Source organism: Sceloporus occidentalis, unplaced genomic scaffold (genome assembly GCF_023333645.1).
Source record: "Sceloporus occidentalis isolate IW3139 unplaced genomic scaffold, rSceOcc1.0.p SCAF_4, whole genome shotgun sequence".
NCBI classification, from domain to species: domain Eukaryota; kingdom Metazoa; phylum Chordata; class Lepidosauria; order Squamata; family Phrynosomatidae; genus Sceloporus; species Sceloporus occidentalis.
Genome location: NW_028316984.1, coordinates 189,148,423 through 189,166,390, shown reverse-complemented (window position 1 = coordinate 189,166,390; position 17,968 = coordinate 189,148,423). Strand labels below are relative to the sequence as shown.

Sequence of the window (17,968 nt, the reverse complement as noted above, 5' to 3'; positions counted from 1 at the left end):
TGATAATAATAATAATAATAATAATAATAATAATAATAATAATAATAATAATATTTATTTATATACCGCCCTGTGGCAAACTGCTGTTCTTCATTGCCTTTGGCCCTTGAAGTGTCTCTAGCTGGTTGTAAATTATTTTTTGAGTTGTAAATTCTTTTTAAATTGTTTTAAATGTTATTATCTATGTATTTAATATTTTCAATGTTTTGTATCCATTGTAAATCACCTCTGGGGCCTTGGAGGGCAGAGGCATGATATATAAATGCATTCAGTAAAATAAATAAATAAAATAGCCTGAAAAACCCACAAAAACTATTTATGTATCTCATGATGACTGCAATATATAGAAGTTGTTGTGCCTTCAATTGGTTTCTCGGTTATGGTAACACTAAGTCGACCCTATTGTGGGGTTTTCGTGGCAGGATTTGTCCATAGGGGTTTGCCTTTGCCTTTCTCTGAGGCTGAGTGTGTGACGTGCCCAAGGGTTTCCATGGATGTGACGGGATTTGAATTCTGGTGTCCTAGAGTCTTAGTCCAACACTCAGGGGTGTACAGACCACCCCAAGAGGCAGCCTACAGCCACCTCTTTCATTGCCAGATCAGCAACTGCATGGCAACTGCATGCTGTGGCCCCAATATGGCCTTTCCATGGTGCAAAGAGGAGCCGCGAAAAGCATCTCCTTTCTGCTCTGAGGAAAGGGCACTACAGCCACCAGTGCCATGGGTTTTCTATGCTCCTTTGGTTCTGCATCATCTGGATGCAGCGCCAGAGGAGTACTGTGATGTCGCCCACCGTGTGGTGGAGTGTGTGGCATCATGTTGGCATGGGGGCAAAGTTGGGGCATGCATCGTGCAGACGCCACGCTCCCAGTCCACCCCTATGCTGGCTTTTATGCCCAGTCTGGACAGCCTCTCAAGCCATTAAACCACTCTAGCTCTAAGAAAGAAATACAGAAACCAAATAAATACAGAAAATGGGAAGCAGCCTCTGTGGATAGCTCTGTTATTTTACAAGAAGACGACAACCATCCCTTCTCTGTTTAGTTAAGAAAAAGAGGCTTTATTTCTCCAACTGCATCCAGAACTTGTCCTGAAGTAAAGAAGCCCATTGTCTCCAGCCCAGCATGGTTCCACTCATATGGCTGTCTATTGCCTCACAAGCCAAGTCCAACATTTCAAAGCAATATGTCTGATCTGAAGGAGGACGATAACAAGCTGGGAGTGAAATTCTTCCAAGACTTTGAGATTTTGCCTCATGCTGGTGTAGTAGAGACTCACAGCCAAAAGGAGAAGCACACAACAAAGCAAAATCCCCAGGATCAAAGGCAAAATGCTTGCTGGCTTCTCATGTGCTGGGGCCAAAGTGGAGCAGAGACATAAGCATGGAAAGATAGAAGTGGGAGAGATTAGGGAATTTTTTTTTTTCTTTACAAACATATTTAAACAATTTTGCCCTCCCACTTTTGCCAATCATTCCGGTTGCCAGATCTGTCTCCAGTTGTCTCCATAGGTATATAAGGAGATAAGGAGTTAACAACAAGTAATGTGGCTATCTGCAACAAGTCACTTTTCAAGGATAATGACCAGAGTTGCTGGTATAAGACGACCCCCAAGTTGCACGCCGGCAGCATCCCTGGCCTCCTATAAGGGGGTCTCGCACCGGCTTGAGCTGGGCTCTCTCTCTCCGCCATTGTTGCTGCAAAAGGCGGCAGAGAAACGGCTCCAGAGCTGGTCGGGCCGAGGTAAAGAGCCGGCCCCTTATTCCTCACCACCGCCGCCACCGCCGCCACCGCCGCCACCCAGGATACTCCGCTCCTCCAGCGGCTTCAGAAGTCCACTGTCGCCACCACCCAGGATACTCTGCTCCTCCAGCGGCTTCCACAGCGGACTTCTGAAGCCACTGGAGAAGCGCAGTATCTTGGGTGGTGGTGGCAGCAGCGGCGGCGGCAGGAATAAGGGGCTGGCTCTTTACCTCGGCCCGACCAGCTCTGGAGCCGCTTCTCTGCTGCCTTTTGCAGCAACAATGGCGGAGAGAGAAAGCCCAGCCATGGTACCCGCCTCAGGCCTCCAGAGAGGCCCCCTCAAGACAGCGCGAGTGCCTGCTAGGATAGGAAGCAGCAAGGACCCCAGAGACAGGGAGGTGGCTACACCATTTGCCTGTCTCTGGGGTCAGAATCCAGTGCATAAGACAGGCGTAAAAAGTCACCTTATATACCGGAAAATACGGTAGTAGTTGTTGTTTTGTTTGGTTGTGTTATTATTATTATTATTATTATTATTATTTCAATCGAGGCAGGGAATAACAACAATCAGCAGGCAAACAACATCAGTTAAAAGTTATCAGTTGAAACATGCATCAATTTAAAAGGACAAATAAAATGCACAATCTTAGATGTACAATCCACATTTAAAATTCACAATTTAAAATCATCTGGATAAGCCTGCTGGAAGAGATTGGTCTTCAATCCTGTTTTAAATGCAGACAACGTATTCAGCTGTCAAATCTCTTCTGGCATGTCTTCAGATATCTCTCTATGCTATGAAATTCTGGGATCTGTAGTTTTGGGAGGCCTTCCCTGCCAGATAATTCTGGTGCCACAACAAACTACAAATCCAGGATTATGGGGCCATGACAGTTAAAGTGGTGTCAAACTGCATTAATCTGGCAATGTTTCAGCAACATGGCATGGGTTCCTATACCTTTGATGACTGTATATAGAAGGGGGGAATTTCAGCAGTTGTTGCTTGTTACCTGGTTGTGTGACAAGCCACACCTGATGCAATTTCCTCTTCTACACAGCTGGTCACATTCATCTTGACCAACTACAGAGCACTGCCATGAAGAAAAAAAATATGGGAACCATATATACTGTCTTGAGTACTTTGGGAGAGAAGTGAATTGTACATGTAACTAACTATTGAAAAGAACATTTGAAAAATGAAGTGTGTTTTGAAGCAGCAGCAGGATAAGGCTTAAACCTATTATTTTGCTTTGAAGCTTTTGTAATGCCACATTCTTTCCTCCATGTTGCACCAAACATTTTGTACCTCCAGTTGCCCACCAATTTATGGCAACTCCATGTATTTTATAGGATTTTCTTAGGCAAGGAATATTTAGAAGTAGGTTTGGCAATTCTTTCCTCTGATGTTACAACATTGTTTTGTAACCACATCCAGGGCTCCTGCCAGACTACAGAAATAAAGCAGTTTGAGGGTTCAATCCCACTTACATTTAAACTGGTGTGCGATTCACCTTCACTCTGTGTTGGTAAATTGATTCCAAAAGGTCCGTTGTTCCCACTATGAAAGCGGATCTTTTCATCATCCCTTGTAATTGCTTCTTATTTGGCACGATTGCCATCCCCACTAGTTTGCACTGCTTCCAAATGCATGTCAACCATCTGTGTGTCATCAGCGATATAAGCAGCAGCCCAGCTTGGGAACTATATTTTTAAAAAGTAAAATTGATAGAAGATTCAATTGATTGATTTTGCAAGTACTTGCAATCAGTGAGGCAAGTAGTTGCAAAACCAATGAAACAAATCTATCAATTTTCCTTTTTAAATTTGATAGAAGATTTGATTAAATGGTTTTGCAACTACTTGCTTCACTGATTGCAAAACCAATTAATAAAATCTTCTATCAATTTTATTTTATTTTTTAAAAAAATCATGCACCCATAGGTCACACCACAAGCACAAAGGCAGCACTGGCGGGGGGATGCTGGATCTACCAAAAACTGAGAAGGGATGATAAATACCCTTCTGCCATTAGTTCCTCCCCTCCAGAGTGATGTGATTCGGATCTGTGGTTCCCACTTGTTGAAGACGCTTCAGAATTGATTCTTTTCAAAAGAACCGCTTGGAAACTAGTGCCTGGAAAAACTGTTTTGTGTGTGTGTGGTTTTTTCCCCGTTTGCCTCACTTTATCATGACAGAAATTGATCAAAGTAGGATCGGAACCTGTTTCAAATGGGAACGACGGCCATATAACTGATCAGTGATTAGCTTTAAATTGTAGTGGGAACGAGCCCTGACACTACTTTTAACTGCCATGACTCAGTGCTATGGAATTCTGGGATTAGTAGTTGGGTGGGGCACTGGACAGTGGGTTGTAGTGGTTTGAGTGTTGGACTAGGACACTGGGAGCCCAGGGTTCGAATCCAACCTTGGGCAAGTCACGTTCTCTCAGCATCAAGAGGATGACAATGGCAAATCCCCTATGAAGAAACTGGACAGGAAAAACCTATGATACGGTCACCTTAGGGTCATCTTAAGTCAGAAAAGCACACAATAACAATGGGGAACTGGATCTCTCTGACAGGAAAGCCTTGATAGCTCACAAAACTACAAATTTCAGGACTCCATAGCACTGAGTCATGGCAGTTACAGTGGTATCAAACTGCTTTATTTCTGCAGTGCAGCAGCAGCCCAGAAATCTTAGTGGCAGTAGAAATAGTAATGTGGTTGAGATCATGGCAATTGTGGGGAAAGTATGGAAAGAGGAAGATGTAAGCATGCTCTCCAACCCCTCCAACACACACTGCATGTCACATCTCTGCTATAAATCGTGCCCTCATTTTGCAGCTGTGTGGCAGCCATTCAAGTTCCTGAACCCCAGCTCCATCACTGAATATGTTATTCTGGCCCTGTGCCCTTGAATACGGCTCTTTGGCACACTCTGGTTAAATAGCAAACATAGATCTCCCTTCAAAAGGAGAGGGAATAACTGTGATAGAATCTAATGGAGCGTTAAAAGGATTTGATTGTATACAACAAGAACAGGATTACCATAATTAATGCATGTACTTGGATCTCCTCCCTGCCATTCCCCCCGCCCTTCCAATGCATTTCAGCAAAGAGAGGGAGCTTAAATGCTTCTTTATGCTAGGCAGCTCTGGGAAATTATTTAATGCTTGCAAGCAGTTTATAAAGAAAGGAGATTGTATCCTCTTTTGCCTTGTGTTGTTGTTGTTGTTATTGTGTACCTTCAAATCATTTCTGACTTATAGCAACCCTAACACAAATTTATCGTGGGGTCCTCTTGGCTGAATTTGTCCAGAGGGAGTTTGCTCTTCTCTTCCTCTGAGGCTGAGAAAATGCGACTTGCCAAAGTCAATCAGTAGGTTTCCATGGCAGAGCAGGAATTCAAACCATGGTCCCCCTAGTCCAACACTCAAACCACTAGACCATGCTGGATCTTGAACTGGGAACAGTTTTTGCCTTTTGGCAAAAACAAGTTGTGGCATTCGCCCGTGTCCCTTTAGTATACTTGGCTAATGATTAGCCAACATAAAATAAGTGGGGATCCAAGGCTGGTATCCCTTGGTGTAGATTGGGCAGGGAATTTGCCCTCAATCCGTGATCTACAATTGTTCATCAGGATGCATAGTTTGGGGGGAAATTTAGTTTAGCTCTTAGAAGAAAATCATCCCAAAATTTCACTGGGAAAAATAATTTGGGAGACGGGAGGGGGGCTTTGGACCCCACAAAATTGAGGTTCTAGTACTGCATGTGCCCTGCGGGGTGAAGTTTTTCTATTGGAGACAGACAGTCTGACCCAGTCCAAGGCAACTCTTTGTGTTCCTATCATTCTAAGAAATGTGTTAAGTAAATAAAGAAAAGACCCAGCGTGTGACTTATGGGAGAAGCACTGTCAAACCAATATCTGCTGACAGTTTGCTGAGCTAGACAGAACATTGGCCTTACCCAGTGTGGCAATTTTTATGCAAGTTGCTTTGTTATTATTTTATAATAACAGTATTCTTTTATATAAAGCTATTTGAGTATGGAAAGTGCTAGCAAACACCCGATGCACGCCTTGGGTAATAATCATTTTTTCCAAATACTGTGCAGAATGTAGCCATTTGTCTGGTATATGGGCACAGCCAGTAAGAGGATGATGATGATTATTATTTCTTCTTTTTTTTTTAAAGGAAAAGCTCAACAAAACAAAATACCCTGCCCTGTATTATTATGGGTAAAGGTCCACTATTTACTTTGGCCTATTTAAATTAGCTGCTATTACTAGTGCTGGAATTCATGGTAAACAATTAAGCTGTCATGCCGAGGCAACATGGAAGAAAGCAGGAGTCATAAAGGCAAGCAACCAGCCCATAATAATGTATCAAAAAGTATAAGGGGAGCAGGCAGAATGCTAAGAGCAAATCATTTTAAAGCACCCAAGAAACTGAATCAATGTTCTCTAATAGAGTCAGGAGGAACTATTTGCCGCAAATGATTTATTCAGCTTGAGTGAAGCCCTTCTTTCCGCTTGCAAATTATCTCTGAACAGGCTTCCATTTTCTTTGTTAAATCGATTGCTGTTTAAAATTACTCTCTTTGCGCCTTCTGTGAATAAATGTCAGTCTGTCGCTGCCTTGCTAACGCCTTCCTGCGATGGCTGATTCACATGTTATTCCGCTTGTACAGTGTGATCTTTTTGTACTGTGTTTGCTAGTATTTGAAACAAATGGCATGAAATTGCTTCTGTCCCTTAAATGGTTGAGGAAAGACCTCAGTTTGAAAGCTGTACAGTTGTCCCTCCTGATTCACGGGGATCCATTTTGGGCACGCCGCAAATACAGAAAAATGCAAATATTCGAGTCCCCATAGGTTACAATGGCAGTGTGCTCTTGTGTGCATCAGTGTGCTTGCGCCTCAGCCACACACGCCATTTTGTCCTGCCCTACTTGTCATCCATGAAGGAGCAAGACCGAAGATTCCAAGTCTGTGAATGGGGAGGGATGAGTGTAGTTTTCAGCTAGTGCATTAATCCGGCCCTAATATTAGGTAGAATAATGTGAATTTATGGCAGAGTGATGTCTTAACCAGAGGTTTCTCGACTCATAGAGCAGCACCTCCTGTGTCATGTCCCCATTTAATATAATTTTTTATTCCTACAGGAAATCTGTGCTATTACTATTCTACATCCGCTATTTAGTTATGTATAACTCAGGCTGCATCTATACTGTGGAATTAATGCAGTTTGACACCACTTTAATTGCCATGACTCAATGCTATGGAATTTTGAGGTTTGTAATTTTATAAGCTATTTAGCCTTTTTTGTCAGAAACTCTGTTACACAACAAACTACAAATTTCAGGATTCCACATTTGTCCCATGGTTAACACATGGAGAGATTTCAACTTACCAATGACGTAGTCACAGTAGGAAATGTCTAGGAAACAGAAAAAGGAAATGATTGCATTAACAACATTGCAAAGAAAGACTTCTTTGGTTTCATTAAAAAAAACCACAATTTTTCTTAAATGTCCTACATTTTGGGCTAAATTTTATACTACAATTGTCCTATATTTTGGGCTAAATTTTGTCCTACATTTTGTCCCGATTTTTAGTAGAGAATTATGGCAACCCTATTCCAGCTCCACCAACCGGCTGCCACCATCCAGATGGTTTTAGAGTTGAGTAGTGACTTCTATAAACGTAGCCATTGGAGTTATATACACATCTGTGAGTACCGAGGAAGTGGACAAGATCCTTCGAAGTGTTAGGAAGACAACGTCCTCTCTCGATCCCTGTCCCTCTTGGCTAGCAGCTCAGGGGGGGTCAGTTGTAACTGTTATGTTGCGCCGCATAATTAATTCATCTTTTAGGGAAGGGCGTTTTCCATCCAGCTTGAAATTGGCCATTGTAAAACTGCTGTTAAAAAAGCCCTCCCTAGACCCCCTGATTCGAAGTAATTATCGGCCTGTTTCCCTGCTGCCTTTTTGGGGGAAGGTGATTAAGAGGGCAGTTGCCTTTCAACTTCAATTGGTCTTGGATGAAACAGATTTTCTAGACCCATTTCAAACTGGCTTCCGGGTGGGCTATGGAGTGGAGACTGCCATGGTCGCCCTGATCGATGATCTCTGTCTGGGCATGGACAGGGGTAGCGTGTCCCTGTTAGTGCTCTTAGACATCTCAGCGGCTTTCGATACCATTGACCATGGTATCCTTCTGGAACACCTGAGGGAGTTAGGTATTGGGGGCACTGCGCTCCAGTGGTTCCGTTCCTACCTCTTGGGTAGATTCCAGATGGTGCAGCTGGGGGACGTGTGCTCCAATAAGAGGGCACTTACATCTGGTGTCCCTCAAGGAGCCATTCTGTCCCCCATGCTATTCAACATTTACATGAAACCACTGGGAGAGATTATCTGGAGACACGGGGCGTGGTGTTATCAGTACACTGATGACATCCAAATATGTTTCTCTGTGTCTCTGACTGATGCAGTGTCCAGGGATGGCATCTGTCCTCTAGATGCCTGTCTGGAGTCAGTAATGGGCTGGATGAGGGGAAACAGACTCAGCTTGAATCCAGAGAAAACGGAAGTGCTTGTGATAGGTTCCCCGGGCCTGGGGATGGAGATTTGTCCACCTGTCCTGAATGGGGTCACGCTTCCCCTGAAAGACTCAGTTCACAGTCTGGGGGTGCTTCTGGACTCGTCGCTCCACCTTACATCTCAGGTAGATGCGACAGTCAGGAGTACCTGTTATCAGCTTCGGCTGATATGCCAGCTGCGACCCTACCTGGGCCGAGGGGACCTTGAAACGGTGGTACATGCTCTGGTGACCTCTCGGTTGGATTTCTGTAATGCGCTCTACATGGGGGAACCCGTGTATCAAACCCGGAAGCTTCAATTGGTGCAGAATATGGCAGCGAGGTTGGTCACTGGATGTTCCAGGACCAGCCATATAACGCCTGTCTTATACGATCTGCATTGGCTGCTCATTCGCTTCCGGGCACAATACAAGGTGTTGGTTATTACCGATAAAGCCCTAAATGTCTTGGGCCCAGGGTACTTGAAGGACCGCCTCTCCCCATATAATCCGCCCCGCGCTCTCAGGTCGTCCGGGAAGCAACTCTTGAGGGTTCCTGACACGAGATATTCTGTGACTGCACAGAGGGCGTTTTCTAGCTCAGCCCCGCAGCTTTGGAACTCTCTTCCCGGTGAGCTCCGCTTGGTTACCTCCCTTGACCTGTTCAGGAAGAAATTAAAAACTTTCCTATTCCAACAGGCTTTCCCCCAGATGTTATGAGATTTGCTCTCTCCCCGTTGCACCAGCACTTTATGCTAGTTTGTTCGGTTTTATCTTGTAAATTTTTACTCTGCTTTTAATTAATCTGATGTATTGTTGTGGTTTTTATATGAATACTGTTTGTAAATTGTACATTGTGTAGTACTCTGTTGTAACCCACTTTGATCTCCCAGGAAAAGCGGGCTATAAATAAACAGTTTATTATTTATTATTATCTGGAGAACACTGGGTTTAGGCAGCCTGCCTTACCTTATCTTTTCTCTGTGACACTCCTTCTCTGATTGACTTAGGACATTTTCAAATTCCCTTGTGGGAACGGAAGTGTGCAGGCACACAAAAATAGATTTTATTTAATGACTCCAGCCTTTTGTTGTTGCTGTTGTAAAGACTCTCCATGTGTTTTGCTACCAGTTCATCTGCATCTGGATGTTGGATCTGGTTATAGTCACACAGACCTCAATTACATCGCATTTGGATTACTGTAACTTTTAAAAAGGTGAAATGCTAATACTGATTCATTTTTTAAAAAATTATTATTATTATTATTATTATTATTATTATTATTATTATTCAGTCCCTAACCTGCTCTGTTTCAGTTAGCCTGTTGTGCTCAGCTTTGATTGAGAGTTCCTGCGTGGCAGGGGTTTGGACTGGATGGCCCTTCTGGTCTCATCCAACTCTTTCATTGTATGATTGTATGATTCCACATTGGAGAATGATGTTACACCACAATTATTCAAGTAAAATTTACTTTCCAAGTTGCTCCTGACCATTCAGCACCTTTGCTGTTATTGGGAACAATAGTGTGAAATGGGAAAAAATACCTAACATTTGCTTGTTTGGATCTCTCCTCAAATAAATATTCTGCTCTTTATTTTCCAGCAGTATAACAGCACTGAACAAATATTATCAATGGTGCCATGAGAATTAAACCAGGAAATGAATAGAGATGTCCAGACCAAGGATTTTCATGGTTCAACCATCACTGGAAGCCATTGATCAGGGTGCAAGAGAGGGCCTTCTCAATATCCATTCCCAGGCTTTGGAATTCCTTGCCAAAGGAGGCTTAATTGGCCCCCTTATAGTTGAACTTGCCACCAGCAAGGAGATTTAACCCATTTAAGCTGGTCCATTGGTTGAAGGAAGATTTAACATGCTGGGACCTGGGATATTGAGATGGCACTCTTTTTGCACCCCCACCAATAACTTCAAGTGATGTATCAAATTCCTAGTCTAGACATCTCTGCTCATCTCCTGGTTTAATTCTGGTTTGTTGTGGCACCAGAGCTCTCTGCCTTGTTATGGCTCTCTGAAGGCAAAATATCTCCCAAAACTACAAATCCCAGTATTCCATAGCATTGAGCCATGGCAGTTAAAGCAGTGTCAAACTGCATTAACTCTGCAGTGTAGATGCAGCCTGGGTGCTATTTCTTATCTCTCATTGCCATGCTTTTAAAGGGAGATGTTGATTTTACAAGACGTTTTGCTTTCATTTGTTTATCATCAACTGTCTTGACCACTTGACAATTTGGAACTTTTTGAGTGAGAGATGGGATAGAAAATGAAATCAGTTGCTTTACAAACAATCCATCCTAAATGGTTTCTACCGTAAATCTGCCTTTGGGAATATAGGAAAGTAGAAAGTTTTTTTTTTGGGGGGGGGGGTAGAAAATGAGCACCCCCTCCTATTTATATACCTTGGATCCTTTGACTTTTATTGATATAGTTTTAGGATTTGACTGGAAACTAGATTCTAGTATTCAATGATGTAATCGTACCTGATGACTCAAATGATACACATTTATGGGCTGTCTTGAGTAGAAGGTTATTGTAAATGTTTGTTGCAGCAAAAATGAATGATGATGTGAATGGATTAGTTGAAGAAATAAAGCCTGTTGCAAGGGAAAAAGGACTTTTTATAACCAAGCTTCTGTGTTATTTCCCAAAAGAAAATGTGAACTCCTAATATACTGAGAATAGAAGGGTTGTTTTTTAAAGACAATCTTATTATATTGCTGAAGTATCATCCAATAATGTCTTGGAATGGTATTTGTTGATTTTTTAAAAAATCTAAACCTTGATTCACGGACAAAGATACAGCAAATGGAAAAATATCTATGCTGCCAAAAACCTTTCATTTCCCAATCCATTGCTGAGCCATATTGATGGTTTGTGTTGACACATGGCAAAATAAAATTTGTCAGAGACTACTTGCACTAAAGGATACATATGGTCATGTCAGCAGTAGAAAATGAGGATTTCTCATTTCTGCATCCCACCTGCAGTGTCTTACCAAAATATTCCAGGTGCAATTTTTCATTTTGGAACTTGAAATTGATGTAACTCTATAACAGCTGGTGTAAATGATAGAAAGCAGAACTTGCATGTAAATATTACAGCCTTAAACACAATTATCACTGCCAGGAACTGAGTCTCACTGAACTTGGTACGACTCTTTTGGATTTTTGGATCACAACTCCTCAGACTACCCAAGTATCATCATCATGGGAGCGCATACCCATGCAGGTGCCATCGTATCAATTTCACTTTTAACAATGGCAGCATGCACAAGGGTTTCTGGAATCAGTGCTAAAGCTGAATCCAGAGTCTATTCAAACATACTACAATAGGAAACTCCAATAGATAATGTTGTGTATTGACAGAAGCATTCCTCAGTCATAGGCAGAGCTCTTTCACATCATCTTGTATCCAACACTTAAAAAAAAAACCCCTCTAGATACAAATCATTGGACCTTGGACTTTCTGCATGCAAAACATTTGCCATGTCCCAAAGACATAATCACAAAGTTGTAAGGACTATAAGGGCCATCTAGTAGGAATACACAGCTAAAGCATTCCTGAAAGATGGCCACCCAACCTGTTTAAAGAACTCTATCACCCTCCAAGGCAGTCTATTCTACAGTTGTACAAGTCTTACAGACAAATGGTTATTTTTAATATTAAGGTTGAATCTTTTTTATTGTAATTTGAATCCACTAGTTCATTTCTGATCCCTGGAGCAGCAGAAAGCAAGCTAACTTCATTTCCCACATATTATATATGACATCTCTTCAAATATTTAAATCCAGTGTGCCCACGTCATATGCAGGTGGCCATACACGGCTTTCAGCATATGCTGAAAGCCACAGCCAGAAGAGTCAATAGCACATGTACCCATGGTGTGCATGCCGTGCCGTGGGCATGAGCCATATTGTCTTCAATAAGTCTCCACCATACACTGTATTTTCCTTATGCAGAGGTGGGTGGGTCCGGAACAGATCCCCCGCATAAGGAAAGAACACACTGTATGGTTATCATATCATGTGCCAGTTTTCTCTTTTCTAAGCTATATTTACCCAGTTCCCCAAGCCGTTCTTTATAGGACCGTGAGGGCCATCCAGGGAGAGACAATCAAAGCATCCCTGACAGATGACTATCCAGCCTCCACTTAAAAACCTCCAAAGAATGCTGCTCCACCACATTCTGAGCCAGTATGTTCCACTGTTGAACAGCTCTTACCATCAGGAAGTTCTTCCTAATGTTTAGATGTAATCTCTTTTCCTCTGGTTTGAATGCATTGCTCCATGTCCTAGTCTCTGGAGCAGCTGAAAAGAAGCTTGCTCCATCTTCAATATGAGATCCTTTCAAATATTTAAACATGGCTATCATATCCCCTCTTAAACTTCTCTTCCCCAGGCTAAACATACCAGTTCCCTAATCTGCTCTTTACAGGGCATGGTTTCTAGACCTTTCACCATTTTGTTCACCCTTCTTTGGGCACACTCCACCTTGTCAATATGTTTTTTGAATTGTGATGTCCAGACTTTTCTCTCATCTTAGTCTGCTATTTTCCCCAATCCAGCCATTTGGTTATTATGATCCCTCCACATCAGTCAATCATACCACTTGATGAGGGATGGAAGAGAAACTTACATTAGTCAAATTTATATGTCTACAAGACATGCACTGGAAATATGGGCATATTTTCAATTCTCCATAATTACAAATTATATGCAAATAAATTCACAGAACCAGAAAATGATACTTTTGGAAAATGTAAACAAAGGTGAAAATGCATTAAAATGAGTATATTAGGACAAAGTGCTTCCCAAAATGCACCTGAAATTCCATCTGGGAAGAAAAAAATGGAAGTTTCTCAATGCATAATGAAACAAGGATGGGAATCCAAAAACTAATATTCAGAGAGATGCAACGAAATTTCATAGTGCTATCTGAACATAGTATTAGGTTGGTACATAGAACCAATAATCCCAGGTTCCCATCACAGCACAACATTAGAGCCCTAAAAAAAGTTCTGATGTTCACAGTTGGTAGAAGCTGCTACAAAGAAGGCTATGATGGGTTGTTATTCTCATATACCAGACATACCATATACAACAATTTCTTCTGGTTCCTGGAATCGAACTCTTCTCTTGGCTCTTTGCTTGTTACTGACACCTTGGTTCATAGATGATCTTTTTCTCAATATAGAAGGAGGGTATTTGGTGTAATGAGTCTGGTGGAGAAGAGGTGTATCAGTATCAGGATCAGGATCAATATTAATTTATATTCTGTCTTTCCCCCTGTACTGGAGCTCAAGGTAGCTTATAAATTGCTAAAAGCAATATAGAATAAAAATATACAAACCATCTATACCTATATCTACTGTATATCTCTATATCTCTCAATATCTACAGGAAAAGAAATTCCACCTATACTTTAGGAAGAACTTCTTGATGGTAAGAGCTGTTTGACAGTGGAATATGCTTCCTTGGAGTGTGGTGGGGTCTCCTTCTTTGGAAATTTTTAAACAGAGGCTGGATGGCCATTTGTTGGGAGTGCTTTGGATGTGTATTCCTGCATGGCAGGGAGTTGGATTAGATGGGCCCTGCTGTCTCTTCCAACTCTATGATTCTAAATCACAAGAAAAGAGATTCCACCTAAACATTATGAAAAAAAAAAATACTGCAAGAACTCTTCAGCACTGCAATATATTGCCTTGGTAGGTGGTGGACTCTCCATCTTTGGAGGTCTTTAAACAGAGTTTGGATGGGCATCTTTCAAGAGTGCCTTAGTTGGGTATTCCAATATGGCAGGGAGTTGGGCAAGATAGCCCTTATGGTCCCTTCCAACCCCGAATTCTGTGACTCTATAAATCTCTGAGCTCTAACTGCAACCTTACTTTCACCATACAGATATATAAAGATGAAAAGTCACCTCATTAGTTTCATGGCTGAGCAGGGAACCCAAGTTCAACTCTCTTGCCCCAAGTACAACATAGCTACTCCTGCCCAACATCTGCTCCATTGCTCTCAGGAACTTTCCTTCTTTTCCTGATGTTTGCATCTGAATTAAAATCTGCAGAAATCTACCCGGCTGTGGAAGGATCATATATCTCTCCCATGCCAATATGGTTATAGCCACATTTTATACGTTTTACAAATTAGACCCATTATTACAGTAATAAAGTGGTATTTGTACCTTAGAATTTCCTACAGATATTACAGTAAAATTATTGATAGGGTTTCAGTTGAAAAGTGACAAGATTTACTGTTCAGGAAGATTTTAAGGACCATAGTAAAACTCTAGGGACCTTCCATCATTAAATATACATCTTTCAGTCAAGATGGCTTTGCATTGATTGCTGAAATGTGCTTTTTTATTGTTCCTGCCATGTCAATAGCATGAGGAAGAGCTTATACTTTTGTTTTTCCTAGGGCTATTTGTAGATCGAGTTGGTTTTGTACTCTTCCTAAGACTTGGGAAAAAATGGACCCCTGTACATTTTTTCTCTGATATGAACCCTCTTTATTGCTGTGTGAGATGGAGAAGACTAATGCTGCTCTTGATTACCATAAAGCTTCCAATTTATGAATGCCTCAGGAATAGCAAGATAGATAAAAGTGTTACTACGTAGTCCACAGAGTCAGGGACCATATCCCAGGAGAGAGCAGCAGTTTCATTAGAGAGGCCTGGAGCTTTTGAAGTTTTCTACTGAGGTTTATTGGTCGCAACCCTTTCGCAACAAGGGATTTAGGGTACTTTTTCAAAGGGCTGCTTCCATGCCTCTAAAAAGGGATGCTCAGGGATTTTGTTTGGATCATATTTTTAAGCACTTCAACCAGAGATCCTTTAACACCACACAGATATAGCACTACATTTTTCACTTTAACTACCAAGGCTACATCCTATGGAACCCTGAGATTTTGGCGTTTATGGAGGGACATTTTGAATTCTCTGCCAGAGAGCTCCAGCCCTTCCCCAGACTACCAGTCCAAGGATTCCATAGCATTCATGGCAGTTTCTGGAATCATAGTGATAACAGGTGCCTCTACAGTGTAGAAATAATGCACTTTAACTGCTGTAGCTCCATCCTATGTACTCTTGGGATCTAGTTTTATAAGGTCTTTAGCCTTCACTGCCAACGAATATTGGTTCTTCACTAAATTGCAAATCCTGGGTTTCTGTAGGATGGAGTCATGACAGTGAAAGTGGTGTCAAACTGCATTATTTCTACACTGTAGATGCACCCATAAGTGTATAGTGTGAATTGGCCCATGCTTTACATTCCTTGGACAAAATGGGACATAGTCCACTTTTGCAGCTGCTGTGTTGTTGTTGTTTGCCTTGAACTTTGCAATACAATTCTTGATTCAAAAAATGTAGCAAAAATGCATGCCAAAATTAATATTTCAGGTTCAAATGCATAGGTGTGTGTACAAAGAGATATATTTTAGGGTAAAATGTATACAAGAATGCATATTTGTGAAAAGATGTTCAAAAAATGCCAAAATTCCAGGCATGCACATCTGGGATGTTCTTGAAAATCACAGAATAGTGAGGAAATGGGATGGAACTGATAACTGTGAAACTGACTTAGATTGTGCTCTCTGTCTCCACCTTTCCAAAGATCTCTAAATTCTGTGCATCTCCACAGTAACCCCATTTTAGTAATAGCCACAGTCAGTGGTAAACAAATGGAACTTCTATCTTGACAGCATGTACTTCTAAAACTGGGGTTGGCCTCCTGAAATTGTTGGACTGGAAAGCCATTGTCCATATCCATCAGCCATACTAGCTGAGCTGATACGAGTTGTGGCCCAATATCTGCAGGCCTGCATGTTCTACATCCCCAAAACTACACTGGGGGCAAGCATTAGGAACAGCTGTTGCCTTCTTGTCCTGCTTGTAAACATAAGAGCTGGAGTAGGGAAGGATGGTCCAGCATGGAAAAATGAAATGGTACCTTCTTCTAGCTCTCATCCCAGCTTGCCTGACTAGCCCTTCTGTGACTACAAAACAGTTTAGACAATCACAGCTGGTATTTGTCCAGGCTCATTGTGATATCACAAATCTCTCACCTGCCACTGATGCCAGAAACCCCAGAATTCCCATGAGCTATGAATATGCTAGTGGCTGAATGTGTAATATCTGTTAAAAGTGTTCCAAGATTCATTCTTACCTTTTCTTTCTTGTACATTGGAGAATCTGAAAGAAGACCTTCATGCTGCAAAAAATGGACATTTGCAGAATTTCTGAAACTCTTGTGAACTTGGCTCTTTCATGGCTTCTGCAAAGATTGTAAAATGCATGGAAAGTTACTTTTAAAAAGGATTTGATTACGTGGAAAAGTTACAAACTATCTCAGAGGTGGGGAATGATAGCTGAAATAAATTAAAAGAGAAGATAATAAAAAACTTATTAGAATGATTGAATTATAGTGTTGGAAGAGGCCTCAAGGGCCATCTAGTCCAACCCCCTGCCATGCACGAACTCACAATCAAAGCACCTCTGACAGAAGGCCATCCAGCCTCTGTTTAAAGACCTCCAAAGTAGGTGACTTCCCAAGGGAGTGTGTTCCACTGTCGAAAAGCTCTTACTATCAGGGTTCTATTCTCTGGAGCAGCAGAAAACAAGCTGGTTGCATCCTCAATATGACATCCTTTCAAATGTTTAGACAAGCCTATCATATCACCCCTTATTATGATTTTAGCACACAATAAATGGAAATAAAGATAGGGAAAAAAGAGGATACAAATATTATAAAATGTTATTTGAAAGGAGATAGACAATATATGAAAGCACGGATAAGGATACAATTACAACTAGTTGTATTTAAGGAAGGAGTGAATGTTGGTTTAATGTTGCATGAATGAATGAACATAGTATATGTTGGAGTATCTAATTTGTTAGAATTGTTAGAGTTAAAGAAACAGCTAGAAATATATGTATGTATATTTCTTAGGATATGATATATATTTGTATGTTTTTCTGTTCTATATTTTATGATTTATATAATGGGTTATATTTTTAATTTCAGTAATATGATTAATAAAAATATATATTTTTTAAAAATGGATTTCATTATCATTTTCAGACCTCCAAAAAGGAGTTAGCTGTTATTACACCTGAAATATTAAAGCTTTCTCATGATCTCCAAGTAACTAAAACAGTTACTTCTATTTATTTAAAACCACCATAAATATGCTACACATCACTAGCAGAAAATCCATCTATGTTGTGTGCCGCTTCCTCAGCCTTTAACTAAAAAGATGACTAAAACCATTACATTGACACAACAAAAAGCATTATTGTACACCTGTTATATTACAATGGTGATGTAAATAAGTTTCGTCCATAGTGAAACAGAACTAATTAAAATTGCCTGATACAAGTAATAAGTTACTTCCAAGCTCTAGTCTAGATATTTAAAAATACAGTACCTAACAGTCAAAACGTGGGGCTAAGATTCACCCAGTAACAGAGACAGATAGAGCCAAATACAATACAAAATGAAAGGTTGTGCTGAAGTCCCTACGTTCTTCACTCATGGATCTGGCAAAACTTGAATTTGGTTTGCTTCTTCAGATTTTCTATATTTTGCAATAGCCGTAAGAATCTTGCATGGTTGTTATGTGTTTTCAAGTCTT

General features: G+C 41.1%; 1 protein-coding gene across 2 annotated transcripts; it reads right to left on the bottom strand.

Moving 5' to 3' along the window:
* Positions 1-1,112: 1,112 nt before the first annotated feature.
* CUNH14orf180 (chromosome unknown C14orf180 homolog) lies at positions 1,113-16,518 on the bottom strand. Of its 2 annotated transcripts, none has more exons than XM_089523619.1 (3): positions 16,501-16,518; positions 13,428-13,554; positions 1,113-1,352 (listed from the first exon to the last, which is right to left on the bottom strand). In XM_089523619.1, exons 1-3 carry the CDS (start codon positions 16,516-16,518, stop codon positions 1,147-1,149), a joined length of 351 nt encoding a protein of 116 aa, XP_089379745.1. In that variant the 3' UTR covers positions 1,113-1,146. The 2 variants fall into 2 exon arrangements, 1 of the variants encoding a protein (XP_089379745.1); XR_016281162.1 differs by lacking the exon at positions 16,501-16,518 and adding an exon at positions 7,153-7,179 and having other exon boundaries at positions 1,309-1,352; positions 13,428-13,456.
* Positions 16,519-17,968: the final 1,450 nt, after the last annotated feature.